The 27,367-nt window shown below is 47.1% G+C and overlaps 1 protein-coding gene across 5 annotated transcripts in view; it reads right to left on the reverse strand.

The window, feature by feature from the left end:
• Positions 1–325: 325 nt before the first annotated feature.
• gpp (DOT1 like histone lysine methyltransferase grappa) overlaps positions 326–27,367 on the reverse strand; it is a 67,806-nt gene continuing 40,764 nt past the window's right edge. For 2 of the 5 annotated variants that reach the window (XM_075672896.1, XM_075672897.1), the window contains exons 11-20: positions 27,053–27,094; positions 24,529–24,799; positions 23,843–24,070; positions 21,387–21,730; positions 19,204–19,347; positions 17,137–17,184; positions 14,678–14,950; positions 12,402–13,791; positions 9,054–10,610; positions 326–8,130 (exon numbers count right to left, since the gene is read on the reverse strand). In XM_075672896.1, the coding sequence (XP_075529011.1) occupies positions 8,105–8,130; positions 9,054–10,610; positions 12,402–13,791; positions 14,678–14,950; positions 17,137–17,184; positions 19,204–19,347; positions 21,387–21,730; positions 23,843–24,070; positions 24,529–24,799; positions 27,053–27,094 (4,323 nt within the window). In that variant the 3' untranslated portion in view covers positions 326–8,104. Of the gene's footprint in view, positions 8,131–8,701; positions 10,611–12,401; positions 13,792–14,677; positions 14,951–17,136; positions 17,185–19,203; positions 19,348–21,386; positions 21,731–23,842; positions 24,071–24,528; positions 24,800–27,052; positions 27,095–27,367 lie in introns of all 5 variants that reach the window. The other 3 variants (XR_012823405.1, XM_075672898.1, XM_075672899.1) reach the window with 3 other exon arrangements.

Here is a 27,367-nt window from a genome sequence, read left to right on the forward strand (position 1 = left end):
TCTTATTCTATAAAAAATAATTTGTACTTAATGTTCAGCTACAAAGCTTCTATCACAAGCTACATGCAGCGAACTTTTTCAGGTGGGCAGTGCAAAGGCCTTGTCGCAGCAGGTGCCATTTTGCTTCTGGGCTTTGGATTTCGTGTCAAATGTCATTAAATCAGGATGTGTGGCAGCTTCAGTAGGCAAAAAAGAAGGTCATTTGGGAACTTATGAGATTAACGACTGAATGTTACTTTTTGTGCCTGCGTGGCAGTATAAACTCTAATTAATTGGCCCACTGCTGCTTTCAGCCATATAAAAGAAAACACACAGGCACTCAAAACAGTTTTGCTAAAAAGAGGGGTGTTTTTAATTCCAAATGCTACAGTTGGAAGTGTGGATTTCTCTTTTTCCCATTTGTTACAATAGACACTTTTGAGGTATAGTACAAATGATTTCTGTCGGCAGTAGTCGTAGAGTGTGTGCTTCCTGTACAGGCTTATAAATATCTCTAAAATGAAAAACACAGCATCAACAACAAACTGGTTAACATGCAACAGTTTCAGTGCTCTGTCTAAAAATACAATAGGAAAAAAAAGGAAAAGAAAGGTAAACCCATCACACTATTATCCTTGCGTTAAATCTGTTCCACACTTGCAAGAAAATCAATTATCGCCATTTTCCAAATTCTGCACAATTGTTCTGCGACAGCTTGATAGAATGCGTCGACAAAGCAGCGTCCTTGTATGTGCACCAAAAAGAAAAAACTCGGACACAGTTGTTAACACGTTGTGGGAGCAATAGTGTACCTCAGCACCTCGGGCGGCACTATGTCCACTGCGGTATGGCATGATGAGACATTTGAACTAGCAGCTAAATAAATACAAAACAAATAGCACAAAAAGAGGCAGTGCGCTACAAAATGTATTAGTTAACCTTACCTCACCTCGAATCTTAAATGATCTGGAGCAACATTCCTTTTTTGAACGAAGCAATTCTACAGCTATGTAGTTTGCTTTTTTTTTTTTTCGTGCTAGCACTGAAGAACTAGTTTAATAAACTGGCTTCTCCGATGCTAGAGTGCCCTAACCAAACTACCCATGTGAGCAAACATTTGTGCCTTAGACACTATATAATGTAAAAACTGAATTCACACAAAGTCCTGAACAATTTATTGAGGGATGTACTAAACTCAACCTGCTTGTAGGTGCACCAGTCATTCTGTCTAATGGCAAAAACGTCATTAGAACAATAGCAACTGGAGAAAAAAAAGGAAACCTACCACATACAAGCAGGCATGTATGCTGATGGCATCACGCGCTTTGGCCATCATACTGAACAGAATAAATTAAGATGGTTGATAAGCAAGCAGCATGAATATGAATTCATTCGCTGCACGTACAGAAATACTGATGCCTTGTGTCGAAAACTAACACATAGATGGTTAATGCTTAAGAGGTGTAAGCAGGTAATAGTGCAGCGATGAGATGCTTGGCAGCTCTTTGAAAACTCAGGTACACATCTGAATGAAGCATGACATTGACCACAGAACGCTATAGGTGAAAAGGCTGCAATTCAAAACAAACTTTGGCTGTGCAAGTACCCTGCTCTCAAGAACAAGAGCTCCCTCCAGAGTCTCAGAGTTCCAAGTCAAACAAACTCAATCCTAGATTCAAGGAGTTGCAGTTTTGGCAGTAAAGAATGGTACACCAACGCCACACCGCAGTGGACATCTTGGACACAGGTACACATCTACCGTGCCCCATGGGCTGCTGAAGGGTGATGGAAATAAAATTAAGTTGGCCTGGTATTGCAGGCACAAGAACTCTTGGGCAGTGGGGAAGAAACGTGTGATGCTTTCTTTTAAGCTTCCGTGGTTTTCACAAAGTTGTAAACGGTTCTCGCCTAGGCTCATCCATGCGGAAAAAAAAAAAAGAAATTTGTGGGTCTCCACAAAATACACGCCATGTACGGCACCATCATCACCTGTCTGGAACTAAGGCTACGATGAGACATAGTCACACTGATGATATATGTTTGGTTACGCAAGAAAGCCAATGAAACAGTCCCATCACAATGAGGCCAAGCTTTCTCATGCTAAGTGACACACACCACACAAGGAAAGAGAGCCCCCCTCCACAACCAACTCACTTTGCAATTGAGAATGTCGTGCATTTCCATACAGTGCCAGCAACAGAATGTGATCCACTGCACATACCGAGTAAACCACATTGTGAAGATAGAGAAAAAAGAAAGAAAAGGTTGTGCTTCAACTTCAAAAAATGCCCAACAAAAACAGTGTCTGTACACATGAAAAATAAGAGCGAAAGAGCAAGAATGGAAAGAAAACGGGTGTAATTAAATAAGCGACGCTCCTTGAGAATGCCCACAACGCACAAAGTCCTTGTAGCCGCAGCTCAGAGGGGATGTGCTCACAACACCCATTTAGAACAACACTTCCGGCGATCACCTCCAACAAATGTTCCAACATCACCAGGCATAACACACCACACTGCGTGCACTTGCAATCTGGCAGGCTAGGATGATCTTAGTCTGCCCTGTCAAGGGCCCGTCGGCAACAATGCACAGTGTTCTCACTCCTTGCAGTCACGAAATATCACTGCTCTAATACGCGTGCAGAACTCCAAACACCTCGCGTCATTCCCACAGCCGATCTGAGTTTGGAAGAAGCCGCATTCCTGCTTGGCAACGATTTTGTTAAGACAGAGGACGTTTTTTTACACATTTGCATCATTTCGCCTCAACACTGATATACTCCATCCAGTAAAGTAAAGTGTATGGCTTGCATCAACCTACAGGACAGCCAGCTGCCATTAATGCTGATCCTTCCATGATGCTTCTGTTTAGTTAGCACTGCACAGAGGGCAATCATCAGCAGACAATCTCCTGGTTGGTTTACGCAACCCACACCTTTTGCTGTACTGCATGGAGTTCGAAAAGTGGACTATGGTGTGCTGCATTGGTTCAGAAACTACTGTGTACAGGTGCTTTCAGCACTGGTTTCCTGTCAGTGTGTTGCAATAAGCAACAGAAAAAGAATGGAGTATGAAACAATGCATATGTTAAATTATTACTCACATATTCCATTCAGCACTCCAAAAGGTGCTACTTTCGCTAAACTTCCATATCCTATCACATGGGTGAGCCTTCAATCTTGCTTGAGTGCTTCATCAATCAGAATCAAACCCTCTAGTGTTCTTGAAGGCTGCTGTTGACGTGCTCTGACTCAGTTGGAAACCAGATGCAAAACAGTAGAAACCTGAAATGAACTTGGAGATCAAGCATATCAACTAGGATCAACATTCTGATGGGGATCAATTATGTTTCAGTGTGCCGAATAATTTTGACACAGCTTCACTTAAAAAGGACAGACGCTACCACTTGACAGGTTTATAACAGCTAAAAATTTTAACAGATGATCATGCTTCTCTTTTTTTTTTGTAGCTGCCACTGCTGCTGTACAAAAGTAGTTTCAAGATAAGAATTCCAGATTAAAGCTTTCTTTTGCCAGGCTCCACCCTCCAACCCTCCTTTTTTTTCTACTTTCAGCCTGACTAGGCAAGAACCCAAGGCAGCACACTGCATGCCCCAACTATACAGTCCTCAAGAAACGCACATCAGCTATGGCTACATCAAGAGATGGTAGCCAATTATTCGAAGCCATTCAGACAATGCAGGCTTCGCAAAACTCTGAAGCAGTAGGAGGAATCCCGCAAGATGCCAGGTGTCGCATATAAGGCGTAAACATGAACAGCGTGCATGCTATCAAGCTGAAACTCCCACCACCTTTTCTCGTACCGCAAACCATACATGACTTGACACGTTGCATGACGGCCAAGCCTACTTGCTTCCTTATAAATAGGTTTCCTACATCATCCATGACCATATGCGTGCTGTTCCTACACTGAGGCTACCAGAAACACGAGTCTAGTGAGCAAGCTTAATCACAACACCTAACTACTCGGCGGCCATACCAACGCACAACGTCCCCTCTTCAAACTACGGGCTTACCTCAAAGAGAAGAAAAAAAAATATGTGTACATATACAAGCTTCTTTCTCAACGTATCATTTTCCTCTCACCAAAAGCAAAGTGGGACTTAATCCCTGCTTGATTCTCGCGCGCCAGCACTAGAAATGCTATTTACAATACTGTGCCATCTTCCATCACCAAAACTGCAACGAGAGCAAGGAAGGAAAAAAAAACTTGTCATGCTACAGCTATACACACTCGGAAAAGGGTAGCGTGTAGACACGGCCACAGGAAAATAGAGATTGCCAATGTAGCCGAGACTTGCGCACACATACGCGGCAGCACGCATGTGCTCGCTCACGCTCCTCTAAAGTCGACCCGGAGCAACAGAAGAGAAGCTTGCGAGCTCATCTTTTCTAGCAGCTGACAGTGCACGAGGATTAGCCCTCCACAACAAAGCACAGCACTTTCGCACAATTCCTTCACCTAAAACAATGGATGCTAAAACACACACGCACAGAAAAGAAATGTCTACAACATGAACAGGCAATGTACAAGCTAGTGGCAGTGTTCATTCTCAGGTGTGTGAGTTTGCGGGGTCCTCAACGAGACACTACTCGCGTCCCTGACAAAAATATGCACAGATCAGACAAAAGAAAGGAAGGTGTCGACCCAACAGAATGCGGATACGAGAATAAACCTTGACCAGCGAAGGAAGCAATCTGCGCAACTGCAACGCCCGGAGAAGCTTGCATGTCCAACAAGAAGCAGTGTCTTCAAGCATGCCTCTCGCACTAGATTTCGAAAGAGCAAACACTAGCGTCAAACAAAACAAACCCTGCGCTATTTGTCCCATGTATAAAAGGCAGACTCCCTGAAAAAGTTGAAGCATCCCGGCACAGGTACACATAGCGGGGTCATGTACAACAAATGCCGGCAGAGAGGATTTGAGGGGAAGGAAGCAAGGTGTCTTGCAGCACACGATGGTAAAAAAACAGCAATCGAAACGTGTAGCCACATCATAATCTGCTGCAGAGAAGGAAGTCTCTTGCTTTGCTTGGCGACACAAAGGAGAAAAACAACCGTAAGGGAAAGAAAGGGAGGGGATCTTCTTGAAGAGGGTCTTCAGGTCACTCGTTCACAATCGGCATCTTAGAGTGCACAATCGAAGGGTGTCGGGAGAACCACGGTGCACAATGTTCTCACACGCAAACACTGGCAGTGATTGCCTTTTGCTTCTAAAATTAACTGCTGGCTGGGCGACGTGGAATGATGCACGGAGGAAAAGCAGGTTGGAGAGAAAAAGGCAAATAAATACACGAGGAAGCAAGCTCGTCAATGTCAAAGAGGCCAATTGGCTGGAGGAGACCTTTGCACACAACACAACAAGAAAGACATCAGCCAAGACACATATGGCATCACAATGTACAAATTTGCAGCGTAGCATAGGAAACAGTTGGAAACGCCGCCAAAGTAAACACTGGGAGTGTCTTGATTAACATTTGAACGCACTGGCTGCCTAGATCTTAGCAGGTTTCTTTGAGCAGGGCCAAGGGTGCTGACATCGCGATTGCGCTTCTTTGGAGCCTTCGCACACCATGAAAGAGAAAAAAAATGGCTCCTCTTTATTGGGCAGCTAAATGCAGCTGAAGCTTTCCGAAACCTTGGCCATGTAACAATAGACAGGACTTCAAACCAAGAGATGTAATCTGCATTGCTTTTAGCTGTGCAACTTGTCGCTAGTAATTGCCGTGACACTTCAATCCTGTAGGCAGTACTGGCCTCAATATTCAAGGGACAGTTTACTCCCTCTTGCAAGCATCATCAGCCGAAAGGTGCAGCTTCGAAGCATTGCTTGTGAATGGCAACTAGTAGGCAATTCAAAGCTGGCAAGCTCAGTACACTCTGCTTAAATGTTGCTTTAGCGAAAACTCTAGCTGTACCCAAATGCTCCTGAACCATAACCTGAGTGCTCTCAAAGCAATCTCATGCACCTCTATGCTACTTTCATCCAAATCTCAGCTGAAACGGAGTAATAAGTGTGAGACGTGACAGCCAAGTTATGTTAAGACCAAAAAGTAAAAATCCCAAGTTCCTGGAAATTCTGTGAAAATTCAAAAGCACTTCTGCAACTTGCAACTTGGCCACTGTGCAGAAAAGAACAGGCAGTATGGTTTCCAAATATATTCAGTATGAAAATGTGAAATGTGAAGCTGTAAAGTAAGAACTCCTCTGCCTCTGTGAAAAGGCTGCCTGGAGGTGCCGTTCTCAGCATTAGAGCAGCTTTCAGTAATTCGGGTACCCCAACTTAAACAGAAAGGTCCACTAGTATGCCACTGAAGGAAGACCGGAAAGACAGAAAGCCAACAAACAGCTGACGGCAAAGTACCGTGCGGACTAACCAGCAGTCATGCAAATGAACACATTTTGGTCTCACTGGCTCATTTCTTTTTTGGTCTCTTGGTTTCGCAACATTGCAAGAAAGCATCTACAAAGATGCAATTTTTTTTTTTGGCTTTCATAGCACCTGCACTAAGTCTGCTTGTCAACCTGAAAAAACAAGAAAAACTAAGCATGGAAGCATGCACAGCCTGTTAGCCCTGCAAACAAAAAGGGACATTACGTTTTGCATGAAATTATCCAGCTTTTGTGAGCACTACTGTGCACAAACTGCTTCCTTAAAGAAGATGTACAAAACAGTTAAGAAAAAAAAAGAAAAAACCAACAAAGACCTTTATTTCCCTGCTCCCATGTTATGTGGAAAACACAGAAGTTAAAGCTGGGAAAGGGAAACAGAGAGTAAGGACATGAACCAACTAGAGGAAGAACACTACGATTCACTCTTCTGACTAGTTTTGCATCAAAAATGAAAAAAAAAAAAAAGAAGTTGGCAGTGTTCAATCTTTAATGAGCTACAGTGCCTATCCTTGGCACGCTTTGGTTAGGGGAGGGGAAATGCTCAAGGAAAACAATAATGCAATAAATACAACAAGCAAACAGCACAAAGGAGGGTTGTTTTCCGGCTGATAACTGAGGGCCTTAACATTTAGACAAGCTTTGCACACGATTAAAAAAGCAGGCCACCATGGAAACGGCATAAATACACTTGGTATAAGCATTCCAGTATCAGAAGCTCAACAATTTCACAGCACACAGAAGCTTCAATGCGCTTGCTGCTCTGTAAAAAACATTGGAAACCAGTTTCCCACACAATTCAATCAGGTGCCACAAGTAACGGCGCATATATGCAGACTCCATAGCTTAGAGAGACTCCATAGGGTCTGCAAGAGCCCTAGCATGGTTGGCAGTCCACAAATTGGTGACCGATTTTGCGGCCATGTTCAAAAAGTTTGTGTAAAACATGCTTTTGACCACGCCGGGCAACCCTCCAATATATTCTAACAACAGACACAAGAGGCACGAAAGACCAGGGAGCTGCACAATCAGGTAGAACCCCTGAATGGTCACGGACAACAACAAAAAAAGCATTGCCTATTTCCAATTCATGCTTATGGCCATGTGTAGTTCAGAGGCCAATTACAAGCCATGTTATGTAAGCCATCAGTCATGGCATTCTCCTTTCATTTGCTTACCACAAACTCTCTGCATCAACAGCTCGTGCTGAATAAATAACTAAAAAACAAAAAGGTTAATAGCATGCACCACGATACATGGTTTCCTGAAAACTTTCTGTCATGAATGCGATGCAGTAGTTTTAATGCGAGAGCTTTCCATTGGCCAGTACCTAAATGTGCAACAACCTGTTCCAAACAGAACAGAAGTGCTTCTCCCCTCCCCATAAAAAATAAACAACAAGAAAAACGACATGGCGCCTTTCCGAGGAGAAATCCGGAACCCGAGGAACCGAACGACGACGATGACTCCAATCACCTCTTCACTTTCCAGCGTCTGTCGTTGGCCCGCAGAAATTTAAAATGGAACAAAACAAAGATCGTTTCAAACACGTCTGCACACACTTCTGTCACGTAGGATCATCAGGCATCGACTGAACTGTGTCCCAGCGACTCTGTGCTGGTCGCTTCGCTGACGGGCGCTGTGGCAGTGTGGGGGTGGCGATGGTGAGAATCTCGTCGTTTCCGCTTTCGGGTCGAGCCCCGGTGACGCCGACGTCAAGTCAGGTAGTGCTGTGTGTGCACTGTGTGGAGAGTGAAAACAGGGTGCCATATCATCAGGCTGTCAGTTGCTATAAAGGTGCAAGCATTGCTCAAAGAGGCCACCGACGTCCTTGAAAATGTTCAGTGAAACTGATTCCTGAAGGCTTATCACATCACACACTAGCGAGAAATGGAAATTAAGCCTTGCAAATGCAAATGGTCACACGGTGCTGAAAACAAGTCAAAGGAGCTGCTTTGCTCACTCCTTGGTAGCAGCAGGAAAACTGCCACAAAAATTATGTCTCAATCTAGAGAGAATTCGCTGCGAGTATGCTACAATGAGCCAATTGCCTCTGCATAAAACCTCTTATATACCAAGGAAAAAGCAACTAAACCTTCGCCTGGACGAAGCTAAGCATTCTGCAATACTTTGGCGTAGATATGTAAAAGAAGCGCAAGGGTGCTGTCACATAAAACTACTTCAACTGATTTACTTTTCTGTGAAGCAACAGCAAGCTAGCGCTACGTTGTTCTTGCTAGTGCTGTTGACACTACTAAAATGCTCACTCGCTTCTTTCAGTTTAATCAATGAAACAATTGTCCCTTACGCACCTTTCACTTCAGTCAACTTCACTGGATATTTAAAAGCACTATTCCATAGCACATTGTCCACACACTACGATGGTGGACAGTTGCATGTTCAGATGATGACTGCATCCACACGAACAGCACCAGTCAAGTTTACACTTTCCATTTTGCACAACTGGAAGTCACACAAGCTGAACTGCAATGATCAGAGCAGAAGTTCAAACAGTTGGATAACGTGATATGGCCTAAGATTTGGCTCTCCGGATGTGAAAAGTACTTGAGATAAAAGCTGAGTGAAGCAAGTAAGCTGCATTCATGGCACAAGCATCGCATAATAAAGAGGCCAAATCAACTCAGACTGCAGAGGCAGCCTCACCAGGATGGGGCATCTTGTGAGGCGTCAGTCCTGGCGGGTGCGCGGCGTAATGGGGCACTCGCTGAGCCGACTCCAGGGGTAGCGTGTAAGGCCCTGCCGAGTATTGGGGCGGGGCCAAGTGGGGGCGGGGCCTGTGCTGAGGCGGCGGCTCAGTTCCCGCTGTATGCTGCGAAGCCGGATGGCCGGCCGCTGCAGCAGCCAGTATGTTGGGTGGGGGCACGGTGAAGTTGCACGGGGGAGGCGCCATGGAGGTGGGGCCAAGGAATGGGGGCGGAACCGATGTGTCCGGCAACACCAACTGCGACGGGTTGTACACGGGTGCTGTGCGTGGAGGGGGCGGGGGAGGAGGCATGTTGAAGGGCGGCGGCACCGACACGTTGGCCACCAACGGTGGCGGCAGCGAGCAGTGTGGTGGCGGAGGCGGTGGGGGAGGAGGGGCCGCTGCCATCTGCGGCGTTAGTGGGGGTGGCATCGGAGGTGGTGCCAAACTGGACGACGTGACCAGCATCAGGGGTGCCTGTGGCCGCAGTGACGACGAGTCGAGGCTGGAGGCTGCGTACGACACAGCGGCAGCGTACGACGATGCAGGGTCTGAGCGAGATGGCGCCCCCGGAAGGGTTGTCGTGGCCGCCGGCTGCTCCTTGGCCCAGTCCCAGAGACCGTCCTTGTCAGGAGCAACGCCCACCGCGGAAGCCTGCTGTTGCTCGGAGGTGACTGAAATGTCCCGGGTGCCGAGCCCTAGCTTGTTATACACGGTGTTATCAAGCGGCGGGTGCGGCGGGTCGTCGGTGCTGGAGGTGCCACTGCGTGGCGTGGCACGGTCAACATCGTCGGCGTCGTCCTCCTCAACAGGGCTGCCGGGTAGTGGGCTTGTGGACCGGCTGCGCCGGCTGAACGGGCTGTCCACGCTGCTGATGGGGCTGTGCGGGGGCTCATCGTCGCGGCGGACACGGTGCGAGGGCGGCGTGGGTGACAGCGGCGTGCGCGGCGTGACGGGCCGCTCGGGGGAGGCAGATGGAGTCCGAGGGGGCGTGTCTGGCGGGGTGCGCGGGCCCCGCCTCTTGGGCAGCGGAGAACGGCCGGCCGTCGTCGGCCCGCCCCCCTTCTTGGAGGAAGAGGAGCAGGGGGAAGGCGCCGGCGGACTCCGGTGCCTCTTGCGGGCCGTGGGCGAGGGCGGGCCCGCGTTCACGGCCTTGATCTTGATGGACAGGCTCTCGAGCTGCGTGCCGCTCTCCCCTCCGCGGTCCTTCCGGTGAACCCTATCGACCACCCACTTCTTGTGCGGCTGCTGCTGCAGAGCTGCCTGTCGGGGGGCCTCGCAGTGCTCCGACGAGGACGATGAGGACGAAGACGATGTGGAGGACGACGAGGCCCCACCAGTGGTGGCCGCTGGCTCCTTTCGTGGCGTGGCCGGCGCCGACTCGGGCTGCTGGTTGGAGGAGGCAAGTGCGACCAGTTTGTCGAAGCCACTGCTCACGCGCGCCTGCCAATGGTGGCGGCCGTGCGACGAGCCCTCGGGCCTCCGGGACAGCGCTTCGGCCTTGATGGTGAACTTCTCTATGAGGGGAAAGGGGGCAGCAGCAAGCCGAGCGGCCAAGCAGAATGCCATAGAGGGAAGGGAAAAGGGGTAGGTGCCAACAGGGAGATGGCCAGGGGTGCGTGAAGTCAAGGGGAAAATAATGGTGCAAGGAAAGGCAAAGTGATTTAAACAGTGTGAAGAGGGAAGCCAAGACAATACCAAAGGTGGAAAGGGAGATCAAGCAGAGGCCAGCAGGGAGGAGGTGGGGCAAAGAGAGAAACGAGCAAGGATACAGTCAGGGTGACATTCACAGGAGCAGAATATGGTCACCAGCTTCAGTCATGTGCCATAACATGAGAGGTGTACACTGAGGTCCTGTAGACAAGCAAAACTGCCTTAATGCCTAAAAACACATGTGAGAACCTAAAGTCGATAGCAAATCAAGAGACATGGAGTCTAAAGGCAAGCATCAACGATTGCGATGTTTAAATGTTATGAACTAACAATGCTTCACTAGAAAGCTTAGCACCTAGACCTTGTAAAGGTCAGCATTCTTCATGTAGCATTATTATGCACAAAGACTTACGATAAAGCCACGGTCTTGCATTATCGAGTTAGAAAACTCCCCATCAGATGGTTCACTCATTATGTTCGTGTTAGCAGAAAAGCAAACATTGTCAGCTCTTTTCTAGATGGAAAACATGCTTTATGCATATTGCAGACTGATGTGTTCTCTAATAAGCTGAAGAGCTTTGTGACATCGCTTCAGTTCCCTATATGTTCACTGCATCTAATAGTCTTGCAAAATGATCAGAATACAAAAGTACCACTATGTCTGCCTTAAAGGGAATCCGTCAGTGGTCTTTCCCACGCACAACGGTTGTCAAATTTGGCCGATTGGCCGATAATATGGAAAAAAAAAACACTAGCTTATTAAGTTGTTTGACACATGCCATAGCAGTTCTAGCAAAAATTAATAGAAGGAACTGTGGTGCTTAATTGTTACGTTACCACAGGAATAATGGTTAGTACATAGATTTGTCTAATCTTTACAATTGTGGCCTCAAACGTTCTTCCGACATAATTTATCACACACTATTTTTCTACCAAGCACTCTTTAAACACAGCAAGGCAAGTAGTGCTTGCTTACTGCCGTAATCATTACAGCTGTGGCATTTGTAACGCAGTATGTTGAAAATCATCAGTTTGCAAAGCTACAAGGCCGTTTGAAGCCATGCCAAGTCGCTTCCATGCTGGCTGAACTGCCACAGTTGCAGCGCCCAAGTTCCCTCTAGTAATTTTTGTAGGAAACTATGGAGGGTACAACTGCAATCATTGCTTGCGGATACAATCACAGGGTCATGTAAGAAGGAACAAGACGGGAACAGCGTCAGTCCCTTTGAGCTGATCTCTACTTCTGCTTCCTCATATTCCCCTCTCCAGCACAGCTTGGGTGCCTTGTTAGTTGATAATGAAAATTTTACATGACCCAAAAGTGAAAATACGATTAAGTTAGCCACCAAACAAAGCAAATGGCAGATTGTTTTGCATCCAGTCACTTAGGCCACTGCTTTTTCCAAGTCCTGTCAGATGCCCTGCCCCGTGGGGTTCCCTAAACTGATTTTCTGCCACAAAATGAGCCCGCCTACACAATAATGGCACCTAAGGCGTCCCTAAATGTAACACTGCCATTGTGCACAGCACAAGAGAATACATAGCTTGTAGTTTTGTGATCACTTCAGATGGACGAATTTCTGGGCTGTAGTTAAAAACAGGAGGCCCAAATTTGCACAGCAACAAATGATACTAGTCTGGCCCCACTTACTTACCTTCGACATCCACTCCCGTTTCTGACTTCATCCGTATGCACACAGTCTTGTCGCCAAGCCCCAAGGGAGGCCTGATGCTCTCCGCTGTCGCCTCTGTACCACGCAGCTTATGCGGCGAGTGCTTTCGCTTGAGCTTTCGCGATGCTCTGTCTTCCCGCTTTGGGCTGTAGCCGTTTCGTGAAGCCAGAAGGCTGCCCAGGTTTAAGATGAGCCCATTGGACGGTTTTGACAGCGGCACTGCCGCCGGTGAAGCTGCATCGTCAAGCTCCGCTTTCTTTTTGGGCTGCTGAGGCGGAGACGGTGACACAGACACCGGCAAAGGTGGTGGCGGCGGCGGCGGTGGAGGTGGCGGCGGAGGGCTGGGCTCCCGTTTCCGGGGCGACTTCCTGTGCTTGGACTTGGACGGCGAGCTGCTCTTGCGTGACGACTGGTGTGCGGCACCACTGCTACTGCTCATGGCAGACGAATCCTCAACAGGCGTCTTTGGCGTCGGTGGCAATTCCTCTTGGGTCGCACAATGCACTGGTGACTCTGGTAAGGCGGCCGTCCGCTGTGGCACAGGCAATACTGTCTTGTGGTGGCTTGACTTTGTTGGAGACTTCTCTCGGCTCGTGTGCAACACATCCGCGGTCTTCGTTGCCACGGCTGACGGTGCAGCAGCTGGCATGGTTTCGGTATGAGTTCCTGGGACCCGCCCAGGTGTGACTGGCGAGTAGGTCATCGAGAAGCAGCTCGCATCAACAATGTCCTTGATACCACTTCGAATTACTGGGGGGCGTGGTCTCTCGGGCGGGGCCTCCTCAGCAGTTGATGTCAGTGGTGCTGCAATCTTTGGAACAGAAGTGGCAATATTTTTTTCCTTGGTACCTTTCTCCTTTGGAGGGGCGCTCTGTATGACACTAGGTGGCCCACTGTCGGGAGGGCCACGGTCTGAAACAACAATGCTTAAATCTGTCGGTGCTGACGGCTCCTGAATGGGTGCCTTTGCTGAAACAGAAGAGGATGACCAGGCAGCAGCTGGCAAAGTGGCAGTGGCCTGTGGTCCCAGTTTTGGCGGTGGTGGTGTTGCCGTACGAAGTGCTCGGTTTGACAAGTCATCTGGCTTGATGTCGGCCTGCTGCGTCACACCAGGCTCGGAGACAATGTCGGGGACTGGTCCCGCAAGAGAGAGTGGCATTGAAGGTTGTAGGTGCTGCTGCTGCTGCTGTTGCATTGTGGTGAAAGGAGAGGCAAGTGTGGGCGGCCTCCGCGGAGGTGGCGAGACAAGGGTGCGCTCGAGCTCCTGCACTTCACCTTCCAGCTTCTGGACTTTGTTGTGAAGCTTGCGGCGCTGCGACAAGGTGCTGCTGATCTCGCGCAGAATGTGCTCGTGCGACAGCTGGCTCAGCCCCTGCAAGAGATGTTTGTTACAGAGGTCGTGAATGACTGAATTAAATGGACACAGAGGCAAGTTACTTACTTCAAGTTAATACAACACGGCTGCTTATAGGTCTACATTTTCTTTTTCTGATAATGGGTGTGCTGAACAGGCAAGGCTGACCTATATGCACAGTCTGTGGCATTAATTGCAGCATGCATGCTGAACTTGTTCCCCGTTGAACTACAGTTTATGCTTTGTTATTGTCTTCGGCTCGAAGTTTGTTCTGGAATTGATTTCTAGTCAATCCTCTAGTGTTTAGTGAATAATGGGGGAGTGCTATAGACCTTTCTACCGAGTCACCTGCATTATATGCTCTGTTTGTGCAATTTATTGCGCAGCACTCAGTCATAGCTGTAACTCAGTCATGCTGGGAAGCAGTGATCTTTCAAAACGAATCAACAGTCTTGACACTGCGTGCTGGAACAAAAATCTTGCAAAACTGGACGAACTGATGCCACATGCAATGCAGCACAGAAGAAACTGCAGTGCAGAGCATGGCATTTCTTTCCTTTTTCTTTTTTTTCTTGGGGGGGGGGGGGTGCAGCATAGCCGTGAAGTTCGCTTTTCTGCAAAGAAGGATACATTCAACGCACGTGAACATGTTTTGGTAATAGGGGTGTGAGCAGCGCCACCTATGATGAGGCTATGCAACTATGATGAGAGAATTCCCATCATCCCACTATTGCTGTCAGAGTCAGGCATTCCATATGAGGACTCTTATCCTTTTCATTCTCACCCCCCCCCCCCCTTTAGGTTAGCAAACCAAGGGAGCAGCCTCGTTATAACCTTCCTGCCTTCCCTCCTCTTTTTGCTCAGGACTTCTAGAGGTCTCTCAGCAATGCCAGCACGGCCTTACCTCTGGGTTGGGGGGCAGAAAAAAGCCATTGGTGGTTGCCGCAGTTGCCGCGGAGGTGGTGATGGTGGGGACAGCAGCAGTGGTGGTGCTGTCTCCTCCGGTTGAAGCAGGAGGGTTAGCGACCCCTGGTGTGGACAGCGGGGGTGGGACCCTGGCATTGGGAACCTGCCTTGCCAGCAGTTCCGCCTGCTGCTCCTCCAAGTGAATCACCTCTCGCTCCAGGGTTGCTGCCTTTGATTGCAACTCCTTGTGGCGCACCACAATTTCTTTTGCCTGCAGGGGCAAAACAAAAAAAGACAGGAGAGAGGAAAAAGAGACAATTAATTATGTGTTCTGCAAATGACCCAACCAGCGCCAAGTGCAGTGCGGGTGCACCATTTCCCGATTACGTGAAGCTCACAGGGACAGCCTTGCGTGTATAACACTGGGGAAACTCCAACTTGCAACATTTCTTTGCAGTCACGTCTGTGACACTATTAATGTCTTGCATACCACGTTTTGAAACCCAACATCCACCACTCTGTCCCAATCGTCCACACTGAAAGATTGTTACAATTAACATGGATTATATATTATCAGTTATGGTACCGAACTCATTAAATTTGATTAATTAAATGCATTTTAATTTATGTGCACTGAATCTACTTGGCTACGCTATGGATAGACTGAATTTCTAGCATGAGAAGAGCGCACCAGATGCAAGCGGCAGGCCTGCACACGAGCTCAGTGGTGTAATGACGCAGGGCAAATGGCTTAAGAGGAAGCGTCAGCTCGGGCCCAACTCCGACGTGGCCTATTCAATTACACTTAAAACGCAAGAATGCTTTCCTGAGATAACCCCTGGACTGATTTTAATGAAATTTGTTTGCATCTGAGAGAGAAAGCTAAATTCTAGTGACTGTTGGAAGCAGATATTTTATTTAAGGCCTGAATATTGTTGAAAGAATTTTCAAAAATTCGGACGTTGGAAAAAAAGTAGAAGTGCGAAGTTTACAAATTAACAGCTCTCCATGAAGTACAGATATCGCAATTCTGTAAATGGTGTCCATTAGGTAATTTCAAGTGGACAAATTCAGTATGTCAATTTATATATTACGTGAATTTTTTACGTTGTGTACAGCAGTTCTGCTAAAGTTGTATTTCCATAACACAGAACTTTTTGAGATTCATGTGTAACATATCAATTTTGTCCGCTTTAGATGTACTACTAGATACAATTCACAGAACTGTGATATCACATTTCATTGCAGGGTTACAGAGTTGTAGACTTGATAGTTTCGTTTTCTGAAAATTCGTGATTTTTACCAATTCTTAGTAAAATAATTGACGACCGAAATCAAAAATTCGAAAGGAACAGTCACTAGATTTTAAGTATTCTTTTTAAATGCAACAAACCTCGTCAAGTTTGGCGGAGCGGTTGCCGAGAAAAATGATTTCTCCGTTTACATGTATTAAGATAGAACCACGCGAGCTTAAGCTCCCTCTCAACCAGGGCCTCTCAATCGACATGTACAATGGTGCACTGCCCGGTTTCGGAGGCCATTCCTCAACTGCGGAAACAAGGCTGCCATGGCCGTTTATTTGAGCCAGCAAGAGCACGGTCATGGCTCAACTTATCGCTGTTGTGTGGCAACAAGGTTGCTCGTGGAATCGCACACATGGGTGCATGGTTGTGCATTTCTAGAAATCATCGATGGCTGCCCAGCAATTTCCCAAGTGAACAGCAGATAAAACACTACACAGCTGAGCATGTGCTTCTCGCAAAGGCTCCACTACTTAATGCACCGAGGTGGAGAACATCTTGGCAAACCGAACCCAGCATGCTAATCACTGCTGCGATTACTGCAGTAAGGATACAAACCTAAAAGCTAAGAAGTTCTGCTCCCATTTTCATATATGTGCAACAGAAAAGTCAAGAAAAATATTTGAGTGCCTCATAACACAGCTAGCATGGCAATGCTTGGTAAGTATTACAGGAATGCACAGTAAAAAGCGAAGTTCAAAGTATGTGGCTGCTTTACTTTTTCAATACCGACAAATCTGCGCCATGGGTGCTGAAGCAGTTGTGGAGCTTTCTCATTTAGTCAAATCACAGTGAAAATTGTGAGGCGTGTTTACTAACCAGAGGTGCCGAAGCCTAACACTGCATTATCAAGATTAGTGCATTGAGCATGCATCATGTTGCCTGCATGCAGCTGTCACTGGCGACGGCAATCTGCACCTCAGAGCCAATTTTCTTTTTTTCCCCTTACGTAGGGTTCCCTGTTGAGTTATTGTGTTGAATTGTGCTGACATGAAATTATACACCGAATTTTGGTTACATACCACCTTTCTAGTATTTATTGCTCATTACAACAAGGTTCGACATTTCACCTCTCCAAGACATACTAAAGATCAGCCTGCATTATCAAATCAACCAAATGAATTGTCAAAGTATTCTGCCACAAACTTTTATTTACCTGAAGTAGCCTGCGATGGCTGTCGCCACTTGCTCTCAGAAGATGACACTGTACAAACAATTTGACGTGGTGATATACACTGTGAAGTCCGCTTGGCACTGTTATTGTTCCCAGGGAACTGTTCCGCAAGTTGTAAGTACAGTCTCAACAGCGCTCCACCCAATTAAATCTGTCACAATCGCACAGGTGCAGTTGAGGGTCCAAAAGGCGTTAGGTAAGCAATACCGCCTTGCAAAGTAGGCCCACTCACAAAGCTGCACACTCTTTATGGGCACACTACACGTGGGCAATGTCCCGTCTCACGTTTCCATGCTGTATCTGCCAGCATATCGGCACCCCCCCCCCCACCCGCAGACACCCAGCACCAACACCCTTTTAGTACAGTCGGAACCTGCGATAACGAAATACCGCAACTACGAAATTCTCGCGACAACGAAACATTTTCGCATCGCCGGCGAACGCCCATAGGATTCAACGGATTTCGTACCTCTCGGCAACGAAATGTCGCTGTACTGCCATCCCGCATCAACGAAATTTGCCGGAACGTAACCCCGCACACTGTGTAAGGCTAGCGGGCTCCAAAATGTGCTCAAATGCGATTGTTTTGCGCTAAATTGGGTAAAGTACCACCACATTACACTTGTGTGGGCGCCGGCATTTTTGTTCGCAAAAACAACCAAGCGCCGGAAGCGATCACTGCGCTGGAAATACATCGTGGCGGCAATTTCGTTTGTTGATCGCCCGTTTGAAGCGGCACCATGAGCGGCACGCACGTTGCTACCGACACGTGACGATGGTGTTTGCACGCCTACTAGGCGAGATCGTTGTTCGAAACGTGCGTTCAGTTTGCATTCCCCGCGGCTGACGACTCGGCGAGGCCTAGGCCAATTGCGTGAGGCGAAACTGAGCGGCGGTGCACTGCGTAATGCGAGCCTTGGTGAGCAAAATGCAGCCAAAACAAAGAAATCCACGTCCCACCTACATGGAATTGTTTATGGCGATTGAGATGGCGGTCGCGGCGTGTGGTGTGTCACGCAACAGGCCATGATTGAGCGATCATCCGGGAATACACATCCCTTGCTTCAAGAACGCTGGTTTTGGTGCCAACCGACAGGCATCGTGTGCTGATTCGCCGCCGGACATAGATTTGTGCAAAAGGGACATCATCTCGATCGTTTGCCTTCGCGTACACGAGATACGATCACTTTAGCGATCGGCACCGGACGAGTCGGCACCTACAGGCAACAGCATGCACTGGTGAAATGCTGCTGCATGCGCTGTTGCTCTGCGTCCGGTGCCGAGTTGCGCAAAATCTCGCAAAGTGATTGTTGTATCTCTGAAAGCAATTGACCGAGAATGCTGCACTATGGCAGAACCGCCACTGCTTACAGGTGCCACTGCTGGTCGATGCATGCGACACACTTTGTACTGTCGGCAATGCGGTTCTATATCCTCGAGCAAAGCTTGAAAAGTAGGCTAACGGAATTTGGACAGTAAAGTTTTGTTCTGCAATGTATTAGCTATCTATGCTGTCTCTTTTCGCAACAACGAAATTCTCGCGAAAGTGAATTTTTTCGCGTTCCCCGCCAATTTCATTATTGCGAGGTTCAACTGTATCCTCATAGTGAGGTTCAATTTCAGACGCTCTAGTAACGTTACATCACACTGTCAATGGCAGATACATAGCAGGCAATAACTCTATAAGCAGGCACCATCTAACAGCATATTGCAACAACCGTAAACCAGCAACCAGAACACAATTACCGCCATCCAAACACAAAGGAGGCTAGAGAATGCACTTGCTAAAGCAGTTCCGGTGTTCCCTAAAATTCTGGAGCTTGAGCCCACATGCGGCGATTTTAGCAGAGCAGTCTACATTTCTCCATGGAGTGATCTCAACTTGATCTGTCCATTAGTATGGCAAACTTTGCTCCAGGACAGAGCAGAAGACGCTGCACCCCGGAAGTGCTCTGAATATGCCACCAGAATTTGGAGTTACTGAGGTGGCGGAGCTCGATGGCTAGTATGCAAGAAACTACGCACTTCAAGTTGACGGCAGGTGCTTACCATGTTGATAAGGTCAGCGGGCGTATGGCTTTGCACTCCCAGCTCGTTCATGCGCGCCTTCAACAGGACCACGCTGTCGTCAATGAGGTGCTTGATCTGCCGCTCCAAGTGCGCCGCTTTGGCCACTAGCCTCTCGTTGCGCTCCTGCCCGGGAAGAAAATGCAGGGCCGGCGTTAGGCATACCTTCGTAACACATGCGTGTAAAGTTTAAGACAAGTCTACACTTTCCATTTCCCCCAAAGTGCAAGAGTTCAGATGTTGAAAATGATCGTGAAGTTCTGCATTATAACATTCATGAAGGCCCAGGCATTATTTCAATGGTGACAGCAAATTCCTAAATTCCTAACAGTTAAACATGATCAGCCTTTACCATCTCATGTAATTACAGTAAAACCTCGCTAAACCGTAGCCGCTTAAACAGTAGTTTCGCTTTAAAAGTAGTAAAGTCAAATTCTCTACTCGGCAGCCACTGAACATAATATAATGTGTTTTGTAGCTGCATAAACCATACCAGTTATTGCGTACATGTCGGTTACATGTAGTGTTTCCACTTTTCGTCGTGCAATCACGGTGGTGCATCGTCCCCATCGGGTGGCCTAGCAGAATAACAAGCCTCAGAGATCAGAACAATGGCCTCGAAGCACCCTGTGCGTTTGTGCATGAAGCCACATCAACGTCAACATCATTTTGGCGCCGTGCCAGAGACCGTTGTGGCATCGTGCAAGCTGGGACTCGCGTCATGCCAAAGTTAGTATGAAAAGCACCGGGTGCGCAGCATAGAAGAAAAATTGGACATCATTCGTGCGATCCAATGTGGCATCAAGAAGTCGGCGCTGGCACGCGACAGGGATCTACCGTTGACTATGGTGTGTGGCATTTGGAATGAGAAGAGGTTGTTTGGCAGCACTGCTGCAACCGTGAAAAGATGTCAGCTATGAGGCTAGGCTTTTCGCCATTGTCGCCTCTGTAATAGCCTAAGTGTCGCCGAATGACAGTGATGAGGACAGCATGGAAAGCAACAGCATGGGCGATTCAGGCCCAAGAGTGACAGAAGCTGCGTGTTAGTCAGCCTCATGAATGCAATTTTCGCGATGGGAACAGCAACCCGTGACGCCTACAGTGCTATCACGCCCGTGCATGGAGAATATTCAACGCCAACAAGGAATCTGCTGTGCAAGTATTTGCCAAGAAGAGGGGGTCGGCTGAAAAGCTGGCTCGCAGCTCCAGAAAATTTGAGGCTGCTGTCATCGCTGCTAGGCCGCTTCGGCATCAAACAAAAATAACAGACTGTTATCGCGCGAAGTGAATGAATACTGCAAGTTTTTACCCTTTCATTGCACTTTCTCAGAGTTCAGTTTTTGACTGGCAAGTGGGCGATCTCATGCTATTTCGGTTAAGCACTACCTCCGTTTAGTACATACTTTTCCTGAGCTCCGGCCAACTACGGTTTAACGAGGTTTCACTGTACCTGTTTCACTGAAATCACTGTTCACTTTTAGCTTAAAGTCCAGGGAGAAGCCCACATACCGTATTTACTCGAACCTAACATGCACTTTTGAAAGCGATCTGCGATGGAGAGAGTCTACGCATCTAGGTACACTGCGCTGTGTTCTCGTCGCTTAGTTTGTGTTGAAGCGAAAGGCCACACAAAGGTCAATTCGATCACTGCAGCTACCGCACTTCCTCACTCTAGCGCTTTGACAAAGAGTTTCTGCGGTCATTGAGTGACGTGTTCATGATTGTTCGTGCGCGTGACACCACGTTTGTTAATTTAGTTAGTAAGCAAATGCTTAGAAGTTTATATGGTCGATAAAACTATCCTTACTTTTTGTATGGCTGTCAACTAATTTGCTATTCAAATTGATGCTTTGATTTCCGGGCGAAACTTCAACTTTTTTTATCGCAACTTTAGTGCACTGCGGTAAATCTTTCGTTTTTCCAAATGAGAGAAAGTCGCATTTCTAAATGAAAGAATGAGGTGTGCGGTACTGTAAAGGACTTTTCTTCTTTCAGGTGACGGCACACGGGTGCGCGTTACAACTGAGGGCGATTTTTTCCCTCTTTCTTTTCGTCACGGCAAACGGGTGCACGTTACAATCGAGGATGCATTAGAATTGAGTAAATAAGGTAACAGTCATCACTGTAAAATTATGCGATACGTAAGCTTAGAAAAGAACACTGACCCTCTCCCTGGCAATGTGCTCCTTGACCTGCTGCCGGTACTGCTCAGTCCGCATGTGGTTCAACATGGCCATGTACTGTGCCCGGAAGTCATTAAGCATGGCCTTCAGCTCAGGTGGCTCTGCCAACGGCGTCAGTGGACGTGGCGGTGGGCCGGACGCAGCCATGGCATTGGTCATGGCAGCTGCTGCAATGCTGTCCATGGAGGTCTCCGTGGGTGGCTCGGTCTTCACAGTCACTTCGTGGAAGCCGGTTGGCAACTCGCTCGAGAGTGATCCTTCTTCCGGAGCCAGGCCCCCGAGCTTCTGGTCAACACAGCCAGGTGCAGGCTCTGTGTGCATGGCAGCTGCACAGACAGTGGCGATTATAAGTCGCTCAATGGCCCCTCCCCCCCCCCCTCTTTTTTAAATTGCTACAATTACAGTCACTGACCCACAACTAGGACTTGTTCAATTATTTCGTCAGCTTCGCAGCACTGCTGCTTACAGCATAGGCCTAATGCTCAAACTTTTGAGGGTCAAAGGTGCAAATACATGCGCCGCCGCGAACAAGTCCCAAATGGTTGATGCCACATATTTACGACGACTGTATGCCACAATATACACAGGCTCATATACAAACAACGCTGCCATGCCTGTGTTTCTCTTCTTGAGACTTGCAAAAACCGATTGCCCCTCGTTAGCGATGGGCGAAGGATTGCTGCAAGTTTCTAACTCGTCTGGTTTTTCTGACAGGCGCAAAACTTCTGCGTCTGTCGGAAAACTCTATGGTTCACTCACCATAGAGTTTTCTTGCATGGGCTTAAATACGCAGTTCGATTATGTGTGCACTGGTTGCTTTTCTGCAAGCGTGTCAAGCGGCGATTTTCGATGCGGACTACTGGCCAAATGCCGAATCAAAATATATTTATGCAAGCCTCTCTGTATTCATGAATGAACAATGCATGTTTAGCTACAGAAGATGTTTTGTCACTTTATGGTCACTCTAAGCACAATCGCAGAAAATGGTTTTTGAAATAGGTCACTCTGAGGATTTTAAATGTGCAATAAAGAAAGCCAACCCTGGGGGATCGCATTTAGTGCAGAAAATTGACCCTCAGAGGGTTAAGGAAGTCTAAAATTTTCTGTGCCTTTCTGACATTCTGCAGTCTGCTTGCATAACTGTGGACTAGTTCAGTCACCAAAATGAGCAGAAAGAGTGATGGCATCTGTTTTGATGTGTTGCCAGCACTTCCCTGAAACAAAGTCATGTGAGCCAATCCAGTAATCACCAACCTGAACCTACAATGTAAACATCGACAATAGAAGCAAGAAACAATGCAGACAGCACTGGCCGTTTTCCTTGCTTCTACTACAGTTTCTCTCCGTCTAAACTGTTTTCATTTCTTTTCTTTCATCACGCACGGGCCTATGCATGGCCCGTGCGTGATGGCGCATGAGGAGGACACGCACGTGATAGAAGGCAGATAGGTGTGTGTTCCTGCCCCATCGTGTATGGTCTCTGAAGTAAAACTACAACTCCGTTGGCTCAACAACAAAGGAGAATGGTTTGCTTTGCTGTCACTTTACTACCGACGCGGTATGGGATTGAATGACATGCTGATGACTTATTTAGTATGTTCGGCGCAATCGTATCATTGGTCCGTCTGAACCTTGTGATAACAGTCTCTTCTTTTCACCGTAACAAGCAGCGAAGGATTGAACATTGATCTCTGTAGGTGGGTCTGATTTAGGACACTTTTTTTTTTTTTTTGTACTGAGCATCAGATCACCGCTTGAGATCACCATATAATCTGCTGTGATCAACAGAGAAACGGTGAATCAACAATGTTTTCGAAGCGGTTCTACTACGCAAGCAGTCGCCAGCAGTGTCAGTGCATACTGCCATAGCAACACCCAATCGTAAAGCACCTCTCGGCATACTGGCATGCTGAGCCAATAGGAGGGCCGCTTGTGTCACAAGCTTTGCAAGACCAACCCTGGCTTTTGACGTTTGCGCTTCTACTTCTACTACACTTTCAGCTTTCGAACAGTACCAAGATAACGGTGCGTGGCAGCAGGAAAGAAGAAAGGCAATTATGCGACCTTTGGTGCTTTTGTGCTATTTTGAGCCCCTTTCTCGCCATCCATGCTGACAAAATACCTTTTTTTTTTCAGGCACTTAAGAGCACATTTAAGCTAAACAATTTTGACAAAGTGTTGATTAGGCATCGCAGATTTCAAAACGAGTGGTTTCCTAAAATAAATTTTTTTTTAAGATTTTTGCGATGTGACTCCCCTTCTCCTGTGAAGTGCCAGGAGCCTCACTGTTGTCATGGGCACAGTGGAATGACAAAGAATGCGCAAGGCCATGGCTTAGGCCTGCCGGCCTGCCAGCCAGGAATTAAAGGCTACTGCCACTTTCTTACAGCACATTCATTGCAATGCGAAACTGTGTGCACATAAAATTTGCCACTCACCTGCACTAGATGTGCTCAGCACCGTCTGGGCATGCAGGAGATCGAGGCCGCTGAATTTCATTGGCTTACGCCCTACGCGCCTGTTGTTACGCTGGGGCGATTTCTTTGGCCGGCCCGGTCCCTTGCGCACCTCAACCGATGCCACTGATGATGCCCCGGAGTCCACCCTGCTTGGTTTCTTTCGCCGTGGTGTTCGCCTAGGTGCCTTGGGTCGTCTCTTTACCGGCTCTGCACAAAAAAGACAGGAGTTGGGTTTGACATGCGCGTATGAAAATGGCTGTTCTTCTGTTTCCTCATTGCATGCACATATCCCAAGACGAAACTCAGTGTCTGAATCCAGGAAGAGAGTTTTAGCATAGCGGAGTTGTATTTGCACAAACGTAACTTGATCAGAAAATGGCAGCTCTGGCGGCGTTATCTCGCGCTGAAAAACTTGCTTGTGTCGCAATAATTTCCTTTTTGATAAGGAAAAGATATGGAAATACTTTGTGATGGCTATGTCAGTGCTGACATGTTTACGCTAACAGAAAAGCTGAATACAGGTCGGCTGATGTTGTGCTCTGCTTTGACATAGTGCCACAATATGTTGTCAGAACAGCAGCTTCTCGTGTTCGTTTTTTTAGCACACATCCCCACTAGTGGGTCTTCCGACATGGTAGCCTAAATCAACAGCGCGCAAGACGAACCATTCTCATCGTTGCTCTCGTGCCCGCTGCTGAGGGCAGACACGCTGCTGCCTTGCTTTGCGCCCGGCATTGGCCCCTTGTTGCACCAGTCGGACCAGGCCCGGCGTGTGGTGGGTCCGAGCACGAGGCAGTCGTCAACCCTCGAGTCATTGGACGAAGAGTCGTGGCTCAGACTGCCGTTGCAGACACTGCCATTTGCCGAGCGTGTCCCGTGGCCACTGTGGCCATTGCTGCGACGGCTCCGCGACGAGTTGCATGATGAATCGTCGTCCTGTGGCAAGTGGCGAAAGTCAGCACATTCTCAGGCGTGCGCAAGACACAATGGCTTCCCCTGTACAATGCTGCCCACCCACCTCACTCGGCTGAACAGGCATCATCAGATAATGCCAGCTACAGCGTTACGTGACACTCACTGGAGTGTGACTGAAAACCACAGCAAATACAACAGATACCTTCCACGCAATCCCATGAACAAATATATACTGGGTTACCTACTTTAATGGAAATAGACTTATAGGAGATGTGTCATAGATATAACAATTCTGTCACATCAACTGGATAACTTGAAACGTGGACACTACTTGCAAGGTAACTGCAAGCTAGGTTAGCTAATTAGGAAAATTTAACAAATCGAGTTTGTAATGGAATACTTTAGAACACATATCCGAATTGTGGAAATGACGCCGAGCAGTAATATATTTAGCCGAAATTCTGCATCTAGAACCAGTTAAAAAAAAAAAAGTTATGTCCGATATCTGAGGTGAAATGTTCCAGTTAACAATTATCAGCACTTCATTTTCCAGAGTATGTAAGTGTTAACCAGAACATCAATGCATTTCGCCATGTTTTGAAGACTCATTTCTTAACACTTCTGCTAAGAGCAGGGTTTTTGATAACTGGATGCTAAATTAGTACCTCATTATTGCGTGGATTCAATTCAATACTAAATGGAATTTGTGCTCTATAGTGTTAAATGACATAATCAATTAGTAAAATTTGTTAATTTACTGGCATCACTCTTCAATTTACCTTGCAATTAGTGCCTGCCACTTCACGTAATTCAGCTGATGTGACAGAACTGTGATACCTACCACAGGATATCTTTACTGTAATAATACAAACTGCCTCCATTATTGTAGATGACCCAGTAGCATACACAATAATGGAGAATGAGTGAAAAGCAAGTTGCAACCCTGTTTGAATCAAGAGTAATACTGTGTACCTAACATCGACATGGTAAATCAAATTCATTCTAGACAGTAAACATTTAACACGGCATAATGTAGTCTGCCAATGGCAGTTCCCGTTATAACAATGCTTAACATTAGCCTAAAACAAACTAGGTGTAAAACGGTAGCTCATCTCAGCACAGGTTGTATGTAACAAGCAGAGCCAAGAGTAAATTATTCGGCGGAGCACTTCCAAATCTATTTTCATTCCACGTGTCGCATCTGCCGGTCAACACCATCCAGCAAGTTCTGGCTGGAGTGGACAGCAGATGTCTTGCCACGAACAATCCTCCACCACAAGCACAAGCTGCCAAGGCTTTCAGACTCTAGCGCATCTGCCCAAGACAGACAAGACACACCTTGCTCATGCCTAACTTTTTTGATAAGCCTAAGCATGTTGATTAATTAACCTGCCAATTGTCTTACTTGCTTCGCGAGAAAGAAAGAAGAAAAAAAGAGTTCCACAAGTCATAAAAAAGGTCACTACGGCAATGCAAACAGACTACTCGTAATATTTAAGGTATTGCACATGTGATCCAATTATCAACGGCGTTCACGCGTGACCATATCTGCATTTGAACTTGGGCCTATGCATGCACGAATAGCAGTAGTAGAATATGCATCACACCAAGGTCCAGCTAAATAAGGCAATTATTCGGGCTCAATACTTTGAACGATGCCTAGCCCTAATGAATGCATTTTAGCTTTTTTTTTTTGATGGCATCTTTCTTTGCTACCACCACTTAACGAGCCACTAATTTGAACAATATGATACCAAACAATACTTTCTCTCCCATCTCCCTCTACTTCGTTTACAGCAAAAATAGCGAAGGCGTCATATGCCTTTCTTTTAAAGTGCAAAGCAAAATACGATGTTATAAAGCACATATTGATGGCAATATATAAGCTGGACTTCGTACCTTAAGCTGCTATGAAGGAAGTATGAGAGCTTTTTCTCTTTTTCAAACTGCACATTATAGTACTACTAGGGTGGCGTAAGCTACTTTCAAAGTAATTAACTGAAAAAGACAGTAATACTTCAGAAACATTGTTTGTTTCTTTCAGAGAGCTGAGCAATTAGCACTCTTATTAATAGGTGCACCATTAATTGCACGAGTTACCACTTCAAGCCTGGGCAAAAATTTAATAGGCCATCCTGAACATATGACCACACAGACTTTTCTTTCTCAGTTTCCAACCCTTTGAGGCCTTGATCTAGGAGAACATAATACTATATGCAAATCGCTATGCACTAACTAGGCAAGGGACGTTCACAAAATGCAAAAGAGCCTCACCCTCAGCTTAGGATTCTTGAGGCGTTGAAAATACTGCTCAAGCTGAAAAGGTCGGCAGAAAGAAAAAACAAAAAACGAATCCTCCGTTAAGACACGCCGCTCACGTCACACCTCTCACCTTGCACGAGCGCAAGCGGCGATGCCACCTTGCGCCCTTCTCGAACATCGCCACACACGCGCGCCACTCGCCAAACGTCACCACATCCTTTTGCGTCCACCACACCGTCACCAGATCTCGTCACCACCTCCAAGTCTGGCAGCGAGTGGACGCCATTGCGACTCGTAGTCCACTCCTCCACCTCAAGCCACTGCCCT

Source organism: Dermacentor variabilis, chromosome 10 (genome assembly GCF_050947875.1).
Source record: "Dermacentor variabilis isolate Ectoservices chromosome 10, ASM5094787v1, whole genome shotgun sequence".
NCBI lineage: Eukaryota > Metazoa > Arthropoda > Arachnida > Ixodida > Ixodidae > Dermacentor > Dermacentor variabilis.